We start from the raw sequence: 13,538 nt of genomic DNA, 5'->3' as shown, positions 1-13,538 counted from the left end.
AAGAATGAGAAAACCAACTGTACTTCTGCTGGCAAGAAATACCAACACAAATCCAAACAACCTCACTAGGGGAAGTAACCTGTACTGAGTGACTTGTTTAAACCACAGCAAAGCAGAATACAGGTAGGAAGACTGCTTTACGATGTACTCAGACTCACATCTATTTTACATGGGATATTTTCAAGTTAAACATCTATTCCTTATATGGTAAAAAGACTAACAGTATTTAAATTTGTAAACCTTCTGATTACAGAACTCAGATGTGAGTAAATGCTATTCTATATTCACACTTTTTTTTTAATACTCTTGTGCTTTAATTTCAGACTTAACATGCCACCATATTACAGTTTTACCACTCAGAATGTTGTGTAATTTTCATGTTACTAATTTGTATTCTTTCGTTTCAGGGTGAAGAACTCCTTTCAGCATGTATTGTAAGGCAGGTCTAGTGGTGATTAACTACCTCAGTTTTTGTTTATCTGGGCAAGTTTTTAGCTCTATTTCTGAATGTCAGCTTTGCTAGGTAAAGTACTCTTGGTTAGCAATTATATTTCTTTCAGCATTTTGAATATATAATGTTACTCTCTTCTTGTGTGTTAGGTTTCTGCTGAGAAATACAATGACAGCCTTATACAGATTCACTTACAAATTAGTGATTTTTTCTCTTGCTGTTTTTAGGATTATCCTGTTTTTGACTTTTACTATGTCTTTAAGAGAGGACATCTTTAAGTTGCTTTTGTTGATGATTATAAGCTTTGTGAACTTGGATATCCAAAATCTTCCCCCAGATTTGGGTAGTTCTCAGCTGTCATTTCTATAAAAAAAAGTTTTCTGCTTTCTTCACTCTGTTTTCCTCCTGAACTCCAGTGATACACCAACTGGTCCTTTTCATGTATCATATAGATCATGCAGTCTCTCCTTACTTTTTTCATTCTATTTCCTTGTTCTCTAACTAGATAGTTTCAAAGTTTGTATCTTCAATCTCACTGATTCTTCTGCTGGATCAAATTTGCTGTTGTTCTCTACTGCATTTTTCATTTCATTCATTGAATCTTCCCCCCTGAATCTGTTTGGTTCTTTTTATTTATTTCTGTGCCTCTTTGTTAAACTTATATACTTATGTATTGTTTTCCCAATTTCAATGAATTGTCTTTCTGTGCTTTGTTATAGCTTGTTGACTTTCCTTAAAACAGATTTTTTTTAAAAAGAGTGAGTTTGGTTTATCTCAGTGAACTTAAAAAGTGTGGTAAAGATGGTACTGCCATATGAGAAAATTAATTTGCAAAAATGATCATGGTTTATCTGAAGAGGTACACTATATGAAAAAAAATTAAGTCTACCTGACCTCCAGTCCCAAATCCTGTACTTTCTAATTGACTACGAAACCTTGGACAAATTCCTTTACCTTTCTGTGCTTTAGTTTTCTCACCTTTCAAATGAAGACAATACTACCAATGCCACATAGTTATTGCAAAGATGAAAAGAACTGATGTCTGCAACACATTCAAAACAATGGCTGATATACTGCAATACTACTTATCTGCTTGCTTCCCACCCTTTTACCTATCGGGTATCTGTTCATGGAAAGGCCACAACTTTTGTGACCCTTGTGAATGATCCCAGATTCCTGTTGGGTGTGCCCTACACAGAGGAACCATTTCTTCAGACTCCCTGCTGTGAGCATACCTGAAACACAGCTATTTTGGATTACCAGGTAAATCACAGATTTCTATATCTTTGGGTTTGATCAGTGGTTTCATCTTACACCTTTGGTTTTTATATTTTCTTAGAGTTGTGTATTAAAGTAGACACCTTCTCAAGCCTTTACTGCTTCAGGAGAAAAATACCTTCCTCTCAGCTCACATAGAAGTTCTGAAGCTTTCTTACACCTTCTTAGGATATACCAGCCCAAGGCTTCTTGATTCTTTTTATGACACAATCCCAAAGCATGTATGTCTTCCCTCTGCTCTGCAACGAACCAAGCTGAGAGTTTACAACCTATTTTTGGTTTTACTATAGTTTAAGTTTGTGGCATCTCCCAGGTCCACAGATTAGGGTTTGTTTTCTGAATTTTCCAAAGCTTTTTCTTGGAAAAAGTACTTCTTCAAAAAGTGCTCCGTTTTTGGAAAAAATTCTCCTTTAGGAGCATGCACAGGGTGCTAGCTGCAGGGATTGGGGTTGTTCATGGGCCAGTTGAGGAGATTCATGAGTGGGGTTTTCCCAGAAATTCACAGGCAGTCATTTTGATGGAGCCCACCATGCAATTAGTAGAATCTGTGTCCCTTTAATGTCCTCAAAGAGTTGTATGTACCAGTTTCCCAGATTCTTCCTCTCCCCACCTCCTCCAGTCATGGAACTCCAAATTAAGTACTCTGAATGAGAGAAAAGAGCCTCTCTGGGAGTCAGTAGTGAGTGCTCACATACTCTTTCTTGGGGGAAGAGTCATGGGCTGAGGAAGTTCTCTTGGGAGAGTGTGGGGGCAATACAAGTAAAGTCAAACTGTTCCTATCCATTCTGAGGCATTTAAACACCTTTTCCTCCTTTCCAATGGAACACTGGATATTCTGGTTTGGAAACCTGGACTTCCACAAAGGCTCTCTTGTCCACGATTGATTATCTATGTCACTGCTTTCCAGATGTTCCTCTTGGCTGCAGTCAATAGAATGAAAATGTTTCCAAGGTCACTTCAGGATCCATAGCTAGCACTGAGTTCTCTGCTTGCTTATTACCCAATGCAAGCATAAGCAAGGCTCATTCTGGGTCAGACTGTAACTTACATGTGGTGCCAGCTCCCACAAAGGTACTATTTTTGTGCATGGATGTCAAGTTTATGTTGTTGCAGGGGAGGGGATCAAAATGAGCAACATCTTATGCCACCACGATCAAAAACACATTTTTAACCACAAGAAAGCAGTAGCAATTAAAAATACAAAAACAAAGAAAAAGTATACTCCAAACTATACCCAACTAGTTTCCTTCCCCAATGAAAAAGAAAACTCTTGCTATAAACAGTCAATATATTTTATTAACGTCACTTCAGTGAACAAACATCTACTATCCCAAAAAAAAAAAAAAAACAAAAGACCAGTAGTTTACTCGCCCCATCTTGAACCACCACCCTAACTTCCTGGCTTTCACACCACACTTCTTTAGGCCAGATCTTAATACTGAAGCTTCGTCATTGTGATGCACGCTCCTATCTTTATCTGTTATAACATAGCCTATGGCCCAGCTTTACCCTGAAATTTTTCTTTGGAAGTCTTTTTCTTAGGATTAGATCCCTCAGTCCCTAGAGGTACTCTCTCCTAGTTTGAATTCTACCTTTCTGACCAGTCTCTCTCCTTCAGTTCTATAAAACTAGTTAGTAATTACCTAAGGTTCTGCCTGCCCTGAACGCCTTTCATGTTTTCTGCATGTTCTCCCTTAACCATGACATCCACATTCAAGCCTTTCAGGTATCTTCAACAATTACCCTCTATAGTTGTACCCAGACCCACCCTCTCTCCCCAACCTCAACACTTGAATTTCCAGCTGTTACTCTCCATGTGATCTAAGCAGCACGTCTCTTGAACAGATCCACAGCACACAGGAAACCAGCAACACATACAAGCAGTCCTCTAAAACCCTTAAATGTAAGGGTTTTAGTCCTCTAAAACCCTTAAATGTAAGGTTTTCACCTCCTTAGGCCACTTACCCATGACCTCTTTTAAGCTCTGTAGTCTGTCTTTTTCACCACTGTGCATTTTTCATTAAGGGCTTTGCTTCACTCCTTTACTTGATACTTAAAGATTCTCTGGCTATGTCTGATGATTATCTCTTCAAAACAGATCACAGTCTTCCTCTGGCCTAGTCTGTCTTTGGCCACTGGAAATCATCTTGCCTGTCTGAGAACCTCTAAATCGGTATTGCACTATACTGGTTCTCCTTCTAAAAATCAAGATGAAGAGCCATCTATCTACAAACCCACAGTGTCAGTGCCTTCCTCTGACAGTTAGTTGCTCAACCTCCTTTTGTGACTTAATGGCTCTCTAGTCACACTGATTTCAAGACTAAATGAAGCTTCAGTCACAGATGATTTCTCACTTTTTATTTTATTGTGGTAAAAATATAACATGAAATTTACCTCCTAATAAATAAATAAAATAAACATTTTTATTTCTACAGTTCAGTAGTGTTAAGTGTACTCAGATGGCTGTGAAAGAGATCTCTAGAACTTTCCCGTCTTGCAAATCTGAAACTCTATTTTCATTAAATAGCTTTCTTTTCCTTTCCCTAACCTATCCCTTCTCTCCTTAAAACCTAAGAAAAACTGTTTCACAAAGCCTGTTGCCTTTGGCCATCCCAGTGCCAATGAGTAAAACTAACCTGGTTAAACTAGTGTTCAATAATCAGTTTCTTCTCTCTGAACAAATCCCATACCTGCAGTAAGATATCATTCCCAGTAGTATAGGCTATGCTATGACTATGCACTAAAGATTAAATATACCTGTAATAAACATGTGCATTCCTGCTTGTTTCTCCTACAAATAAGTTTATGAAGAAATGAAAGCTAACTCCTGGATTTGTCACACTACAGATTATAGGGCTCATCAGGTCCAGTCCCTTATTCCAAATGAAATCAACAACATTGGATTTAAATCCGAAGTTTTGATTGCTCTGCTTTGTATACTGTGATAAGGTACAAATTACCCTTTATATCTGATTTTTAAACAAAGGTAAATTTCATGTTATATTTTTACCACAATAAAGAAAAAATTGAGGAATCACCTGTGATTGAGGCTTTGTTTAGTCTTGGAATCAATGTGAATAGAGAGCCATAAAGTCACAAGCCACCTCTTTGTTAAAAATTAAATGCCATAAGTGTTTCCCATAATACCTCTTTATTCTATGTACTGCAGTAGATCATGGATAAGAGTAATATTTTAGGCCCACAAGTAGTTGATCCCCAAGAGAGAAAGTGCTTTTGGGAAAACAGAAATATCTCTGGTCTGAATTTTTCTAATTAACAAAATGAAAGTGTTAGAACAGATGACTGATAAGGTTCCCTATAAGTGGTAACACTCCGTGAATCTCTGATTTTGAATCCTATTAGTCTGGGGGAAGCGGGGAGTTGAGGGGAGAATCACATATATATCTCTAGCACTTTGATAAACACAGATAATTTTAGTGAAACCTGAGAACAGCTACCTGATCTCAGCTACAAAAACTGTCAACAGAGCAGAGCCAAGACACTGTAGAGAGCTTACTAAGACATAAATGAGGACCCTACTGAATAAGAATATAAAAATGATTCTTTTAAGAGGTATCATTTAAGTCTGCATGAATTCACTCAAGATGTGCTGCACATGAAATGCTTTCACAGTTCTCCAAAGGAAGAACCTTCTGTATCAGTAAATTAACACTGCAACACACCCTCAAATAATCAGCATCTATTCTTTAGTATGCATAGCACACAGTGAAGGCTCAGGATACCATTATTAAAACCACTCTCTCAACACAAATTTCATTCAAAAGGGTAGTTTTCAAAATCATGGGCTTGTTTGAAAGATGGTTACCCCAAGCAGCGATTCCTCGCTTTAATTTTAGAAGGGTGGGCAGATGATTAAAGTAAACTGATTGCAGAAGAAAATGTTCTTCTTTTACAGAGAATGAGGCATGTTAGACAACTGAATATGGTTGTGAACTGACTATTATAGGCCGATAAATACCTTGCAAGCAGGAGTTAAACCATAATGAGCCTAATATCACCCACAGCAATTGGGGCAATGACAGGCACACAGAGAGGGGAGTTCTGATAGGAATGACCACTGGGTTTAAGCTAAGCATCCCAGAGATGCTTGGAAAAGCTGGAACCAGGGCCTCCCCCGGTGGCGCAGGCTGTCGAGCACACGCTGTGAAGCTGTCCACAGCCTCTGCAGTGCTGGTTTGATCCCAGCCAGCCGGCGAGGGTCCCACATGGCGCGGCAGACCTTTCCTGTCTCACCCGCTGCTACCCTCAACAGTGTATTTCGTCAGTCTGCCTGTTCTGTGCCCCACTCTGTCTCTGGTGAATCCTCTCACCCTCCTGCACATCTGGCCTGTACCCTAGTTCTTGTGTAAATGAATAAATCTTAAAAAAAAAAAAAAAAAAAGATGGAACCAGATAGCAACAGATATAAAGAAAGGTAAGAGCATGAGAAGCTATGAGTTTGGTTAGCACAAAGGTCAAGACTAAGAGGTTCAACACGCCCTGAAAGTTCAACATGCCCTGAAGTTGTACTCAGGGCAGATTTCTGAGGGAAAGATGGTTGTCACAAAGATCTATGAAGAGGGAGTTTCAAGGGAGCCAACAGTACAGCTTTTGAAGTTGCTGATGGCAGGAAGAACAAAGAAGAGAGGGAAAAGCCAATCTAGGTATCCAAGAGAGACGTATGCCTGAGGCCTAGAGAGAAAATGAGCTATAAAGAAAATGCCACCAACCACCTGCCAGCTAGCCAGTGCAGAACCCAAAATGGAAGCGGTGACCCAAGTGGAAGGTGTGCCTTTTGACCCACCTCTCCTGTGATTTGGGGGAGACTGACCCCTTAAGGAAGTTTGTCCCCAACATGGAGGCTTGGGGAAAAGCAAAGTTTTATTTAAGATAAAAGGAAAGGAGACACACATGAAAATAGCTGGGCACAAAAAAGTCACCATTTTGCAAGTATAGTGGAAAGGCTAAACTAGGGCAGTGTGGGGTGCCTGGATTCAGAAACAGGTAATTAAGAGCAAGAAGAAAATGGGAAATAGACTGAAAGCCTGTCAGGCACATCAGAGATGAGAAACAGTCTTTTTTTTTTTTTTTTTTTTTTTTTTTAAATATTTATTTATTTATTTATTTATTTATACAAGCACTGGGTACAGTCAGAAGCGCGGGAGGGTGAGAGAATTCACCAGAGCCAGAGCGGGGAGCAGAGCAGGCAGAAGGACCGAAGTACACTGCTGAGGGGAGCAGCGGGCGGCAGGAGAGGTCTGCGCGCCATGCGGGACCCTCCTCCGGTGGCCGGGGAGCAGCCTGGGATTGAACCGGCGCTGCAGAGGCTGCGGGCAGCTTCGCAACCCAGCGCTCAACCGCTGCACCACCGGGGAAGCCCGAGAAACAGTCTTCTTTGCAGGTAGTCCTGGTACTGAGGAATGCTAACCCCAGAATTTCAGCTAGAGTACTGACTTGAAAAATAATACTGCAAACTTCCCCAAAGGGCAATTAGAAATGATATTAAGTAGTTTCTAAACTTTTTAGTGTGAGGAGTGGTAAGATGTAGAAATGGTGGAATATCTGAAGCTGTTTCCCTTAAATTTATTTAAAATGCTGACATTCAACCATTAGCTACCCTTACCAACAAGTTAAATAAAATTCATATTTTCACTTAAAATGAAAATATGATTTCTAAAAGAGCCTTCTCCTTGTCTATTAAAATGTATCTAAACTGTTTTATCTCCACTGGCACAAAGAGTAAAATCAAAGGTCTTAAAGATTTAGGAAATGGCTAAAATATGAACAACACTTCAAAGCACATGATAAGTCAGAGCCCACAAAATAGCACTGTCCAAGCAAGTCTGCACACTTGGAATGAGATGTGAGTAAATTCATTTTTTTAGGTGGTAAGCAAAAAAAAAAAAAAAAATTACACACAGCTTTTAAGCTAAGCAGAAAATCATTGAAGAGCACAACCAAGGTTGACGAAAGTCCACACCACTTATCTCACCCCTCAGGTTGTTGCACCCTAGGGATGAGGTTGTCCTCAAATGGCACTTGTTGGAAGGGGTTCATGACCTGAGCTGGGTAGCAGGCTGTGAAGGTCAACACTGCTGAGGCCACAAGAAGGCATCGGGGTGAGCAGTGTGACGTCCTCACTGCAGACCCTTCCAGATTGGTCTCTCACATTTTTACCTTCTCTAAATGTATTGATGAGAGTTCATGAAGAGATTTCCAGGGATCACCTCAATTCTTTCACCACACCTACACAGCTTAGGCATAATACATACTAAAAAGCACATTTCCAATCTGCAAGAGAAAGGATGAAGTAGATCTTCTATCCAGAATCTCTGGTGAGTTTTCGAAGAACAAGGAATGCTCTGGTCTCTTAAAAGCAGCCACACCTGATCAGAAAGTACCCTGAGGTTACATCAGCTTTCTTTCCCATCCTCTCTCTCTCAGCTCCTCTTTCTCCTCCTTCTTTCCATGCATGTGTGTATGTAGGTAGGGAAGTATGTGAAGGTGCATGTACACATATATGTACAAATAAATGTATTCATGGGGTGTTCACATATATATGCATGTATGGAGGGAGGGAGGGAGGGAGGGAGGGAGGGAGGGAGGGAGGGAGGGAGGAAGGTAGGCAGGCAGGCCTCCTGACTTCTCGTGGCCTCAGCAGTGTCAGACCTTCACAGCCTGCCACCCAGCTCAGGTCATGAACCCCTTCCAACAAAGGCCATTTGAGGACAACCTCATCCCTGAGATGCAACAACCTGAAGGTTGAGGCAAGTTTTCTGGACTTTCGTCAACCTTGGTTGCGCTCTTCAATGACTCTCTGCTTAGCTTAAAAGCTGTGTGTAATGTATTTTTTTGCTTACCACCTACAATTGAATTGACTCACATCTAATTCCAGGTGTGCATGAACTCTTTTATCGTTATTTATTTTTTCTTTTTTCTCCAGTGAGGACTGTCATAGGCCGTATTTAGGACACTGACTGTGATAAGGAAAAGGAAAAGTAAGATAATAACTTGATTGCCAATGCCACTCTTCTGTCTGGATCTTTTCAACAGGCTATATAAATTTGAATCTTAAAGTAACTTAGGGATTTGGATAGATTTTCTGGACATACAAAGTGCTTGAATTGTAAAAAGAAAGAAGAGAGGCATTAAAAAGTATTTGTTTAATGCAGAAAAAGAGAGCTAAAGAGATACTCTTGCATGCACTTCTTAGCTCTCTACCTCCTATCTGCATAAGGGATCAACAACGGTCAGATACCTGCACTATGAAGAACAACTATTTTTTTGTATTATACTAGATTACTTATTTTAGAAAGCTCATTGCAACTGATTATTATTATTTTTTAAAGATTTACTTATTCATACACACAAGAACTGGGGTACAGGCCACAGGTATGGGGGGTGGGGTGAGAGGATTCACCAGAGACAAAGCAGGGAACAGAACAGGCAGACTGACTGAAATACACTGCTGAGGGGAGCAGTGGGCGAGACAGGAGAGGTCTGCTGCACCATGTGGGTAGTTTCCTGGCTGGGGATCAAACCCATGCTGCAGAGGCTACGGATAGCTTCACAGCTCTGTGCTCAACCCCCTGTACCAACAGGGAGGCCCGCAACTGATTATTAATACACCAAAAATTATGGCAGTAATTTCATCACATTAGGTTGGTCAATATAATTTTGTTTAAAATTGTAAGGATGAAATATATCAATGAAATAATATGACAGCATAGCTTCAAAACGATACAAGAGGATGCAAAAATTCACTAAGTTGTAGATGAATGATTCATGAGCTTTTCCATATGTATATTAGACTTCGTTAACAAGTTCACCTATAAAAAATAACAACACAGGAGGAGGGAGTAAAGGGTATAGTGAAACAAGATTGTTCAGAGTTGACAACTCTTAAGTTGGATGATGAGTACTATTGCGTGTGCTACAATTTTTCATAATAAAAAGTGTTATGTTACTTAAAGATAAGATTCAGAAGCAATACAGCAGTATAGCCATTAAAGACTAGACTTTGACTTAAAGTGCATTAAAAAAATAAAGAACCAATTTTTCTTTATAGTTTTGCTGAAAATGAACAACTTCCCCATGAAAAATCCTTAGCACAAAGAAGGCCTCTATAAGCTATGAAACAGAGGTATTATGATTCTGGTGGAAAACTGTTCATAGTATACTACAGTAAATTGAAGATTTTTAAATAAGAGGAAGAAATAATAAAATCTATCTCCTAAAAACACAGCAAATGAGTTAGGTGTGGATATAAGCACAACTAACATTTCTAGTACATCATATGAACTACGTATATGAACTACGGATCTTTTGCATTAATTCTGCCTCACACCTCTGCCCATTCCCTCTCCCTCCCTCTCTCTCTCAACATTTATCAAGCACTATGGAGACACCTGGCAGCCCAAGAAAGACATAACATTAAATAGCGATTGCTTCATGCAGAAAAAAATATCAAAAACTGTTAAAATCCTCTTTGCCTTTCCTAACATAAATCGTGTTTAACAGGCTCACTATGTCTGGCAGTTAATGGAGTTTATGGATTTATAAAGAATACTTTCTATTTAGCTGAAGAACAAAATTGGCTGCAGTGAAACACATCAATGAATCCAAATGTGTCTTTGGCTTTTCTTAAAATGCCTCATCCCACTCAAAAGGATTATATGAATATCACTACATCTCACAGGCATTCCCCAACTCACAGAAGGGTTGTGTTCTAAAAGTTTACCCATAAATCAGCTTTCTGGAACTGAGATTGCATTTTCCCACTGAAACAATTTTATAAAGGGTAGTTAGGTGATCAAGCCATCCCCAAAAAATCTACAGAGCTCAAATTTACTGGACCTATCATGTTTTACTGAAGTATTCGTTTGTTTTTTCTCCAACTAACCACTTCACACCCTATTTCTTTGATAAATACAACAGGGATTCTAGGAATACTTCTCTCCAATGCTCTGTGTAGGTGCACACACACACAGAGCCCTTACCAGGTATCCCTTACTCACCCAGTGTAAGCACATGGAGCAGAGTTTTATATAAGAGGGGCTTGTACATTTGAAATCTGGAAGAAGAGTTCTAGAGTTTATTAAAATGCAATGCAATGTCATGGCAGGGTCTACAGTGCAACAGTTTCAGGAGACTCTACAGTTGCTGTAGGGTCTCACAGATGCAGGGCAAGGATAGTAGATTGTAACTTTCACCAGGTTTATCTTTCAGAAAGATGGTTTAAAAAATTTAGAAACTTCCTGATAACCACTTTTAACATGTATTTTTAAAAATACTTATAAATGCAGGGCAAAAATAAATTGTAGGTTTTTACTTTCATGAACTTTCGCTACATCCAAAGTTTTAACAAGAATCTTTCCTGCATGGCTGGAAGGACAGAGGATCTGGGGGTAGGTCCTGGACAGCAACTACAGGGATGGCCTCCTGACAAGAGCAACAGGACCGCCCCACAGGGAGAGATGACAGCAGGAGACACTGAAAACCAGTGTCTACAGAGAAGCAAGTCTCTACACAGGATCTACGTTTTTACTTTACCCAAAGCCATCTATGTTTCCTTAGTTTGAAATTTTGAAAGCCACAAGATTGTTTCTTGTATACACGGGAGAGAAAAAGACAAAATGACAATTTCATTTGCCAACATTCTCTCATAGACCTATAAATTTGAAATTTTGAAGAAAAATACATAGGGATTCAACACTTAATTAAACTAGCTGTTTCTTTATTTAGACCAACACCGATTTATAATTATTTTTAACTCAAAAATTTATGAACATGTTTCAATTATATAATGCTACCATTCTATTTTAAATGTATTTTTATAAAGTCTAGTTCCAGAAACATGACAGGAATTTCCAGAAACCACTAGAGAATCATATTAGAAATCAAGAGTTGCAGGTTTCCCCATCCCAAGCTCTGCCAAGGTCTGTGCCACTTGCCTGCATAGGTGTTGGCCTTGGTCAGGAGGTCTGTGCACGCATGCACATCAGCAAAAGCCCGAATTCCTAAGCAGTTGACAGGGTGAAGCTGAGTTTCCAAAAATTCACAGCAAGTCTTCTTCACATCCTGTAACTGTAACAGACCAGCTGCTGGAAGAAGTACCTGTAACACACAAGTAGCATGGTTAGGCAATGGCTGGCAAAACACCGTCACTATCACTTCTACAAAAGGATGAAGAGGTCCAGCCAAAGTTTACAATCTGCATCTAGACCCAAACCATCCAGAGGAAACTGATTTAAGTTTTTGCAAAAATGGGGATGCCTCCTCATACTACCCCAAATTATGTGGAATTTGTCAAAGTCTCTTCTTGATCACAAGAATCTAAGAGACACCAGATGATTTTAGATTAATGGTTCTTTTCATGAGCATAAAAAAATTTTTTCTTGGGCCTCTCTGGTGGCACAGCGGGTTGAGTGCAGTGCTTTGAAGCTGTCCACAGCCTCTGCAGCACAGGTTCGATTCCTGGCCAGCCAGGGAGATACCCACATGGCACAGCAGACCTCTCTTGTCACGCCCACTGCTCCCCTCAGCAGTGCTTTCAGTCCCTCTGCCTGTCCTGCTCCCCGCTCTGTCTCTGGTGAATCCTCTCATCCTCCTGCGCCTCTGACCTGTACCCTAGCTCTTGTATAAATAAATCTTAAGAAAAAAAAAATTGATTCTTAAAAAAAAATTGGGGGGGGGGCCTCCCTGTTGGCCTAGGGGTTAAGTCACAGTGCTATCATTGCTATGCCCTGAGTTCAATCCCTGGTCAGGAAGCTAACCTACATATGGCATAGTAGACCTCTCCTGTCTCACCTGCTGCTCCCCTTAGCAGTATATTTTAGTAAATTTGTCTGTTCTGCTCCCCACTGTGTCTGGTGAATTCTCTCACCCTCCCGTGCATCTGGCCTGTACCCTGGTTCTTGTATAAATAAATAAATCTTTTTAAAAAAACTGCAAAAAAAAAAAAAAATGGTTTTATTCTTCTTCCCCATGTCTCCCCTTTCCTGCCCCCCATAGTTGGAATATTTCATGAGTGTCATTGATTTGTGGGAATAAGGTGAGCCCAGAGGAATAGACACCAAAACAAAACCTCATTTTGTTATTTACTATCTGAATAACACAACACGCAGTTTTCCTTAGGGGGTAGAACAATTTTAAATTCAAGAGTCTCTAATATATGTAGATGGTTTTTCTAAAATCTAATATATGCACTAAAAGGAAAACACAAGAAGTAATTGAGCCTAACAACTTTTTAATTTGTATTTTTATTTGAATAACTCCAAGAAATCTTATATTAATTATAGGTTATTCTATTCTATAGGTTATTCTATAGTATCGATACTATAAATACTATATCCAACATGACGAATGCTTCTCAAAAAGGTCAAAAAAGGGACACATTTTTCCCTGTAAGTGAATTAGCATGGTGCTATGTTAAGGACCATATTTGAAAGTCAAATTACAGAGGAAAACTTCATTTAAAAGAAGTTCCTGAACATCTGCTGTTCTTTTATAAAAGTCAGAAGAAGAAAAAAAAAATCTCAGCTATTAGTCAATTTTAGAGATCACAGTGACTTAAAAAAAAAAAACCTAAGTTCCTTCAGGAATTGGCTTTTACATATGCCAAGCTGTAGCCCAAGGAGAAAAGAGAAATAGTGGTTTTGAATATCTTTTACAACTTTCCTAACCTAAGGAGTAAGAAATCCTAAATGTGGAAGGGAAGGAGTATATTCACATCTTTCTGCAACACAAACTACTGTATTTTCTTTTTTTGAAAAAAAAGATTTATTTATTTATGTATACAAGAAGTGGG

General features: G+C 39.3%; 1 protein-coding gene and 1 non-coding gene across 3 annotated transcripts in view; both read right to left on the bottom strand.

The window, feature by feature from the left end:
* Positions 1–13,538, bottom strand: part of KLHL2 (kelch like family member 2) — an 88,592-nt gene that overhangs the window by 23,190 nt on the left and 51,864 nt on the right. For both annotated transcript variants that reach the window (XM_037526408.2, XM_037526406.1), the window contains exon 5: positions 11,683–11,845. In XM_037526408.2, coding sequence (XP_037382305.1) covers positions 11,683–11,845 — 163 coding nt within the window. The remainder of the gene's footprint in view (positions 1–11,682; positions 11,846–13,538) is intronic.
* LOC119258360 (small nucleolar RNA SNORA11) lies at positions 1,562–1,689 on the bottom strand. Its single transcript, XR_005128223.1, has one exon. It is a non-coding gene; the product is annotated as a small nucleolar RNA SNORA11 (small nucleolar RNA).

Source organism: Talpa occidentalis, unplaced genomic scaffold, assembly GCF_014898055.3.
Source record: "Talpa occidentalis isolate TD23 unplaced genomic scaffold, MPIMG_talOcc4v2.1 talOcc4.4, whole genome shotgun sequence".
NCBI classification, from domain to species: domain Eukaryota; kingdom Metazoa; phylum Chordata; class Mammalia; order Eulipotyphla; family Talpidae; genus Talpa; species Talpa occidentalis.
Note: the sequence above shows the minus strand (reverse complement) of the source record. Positions and strands in the feature narration are given on the sequence as shown.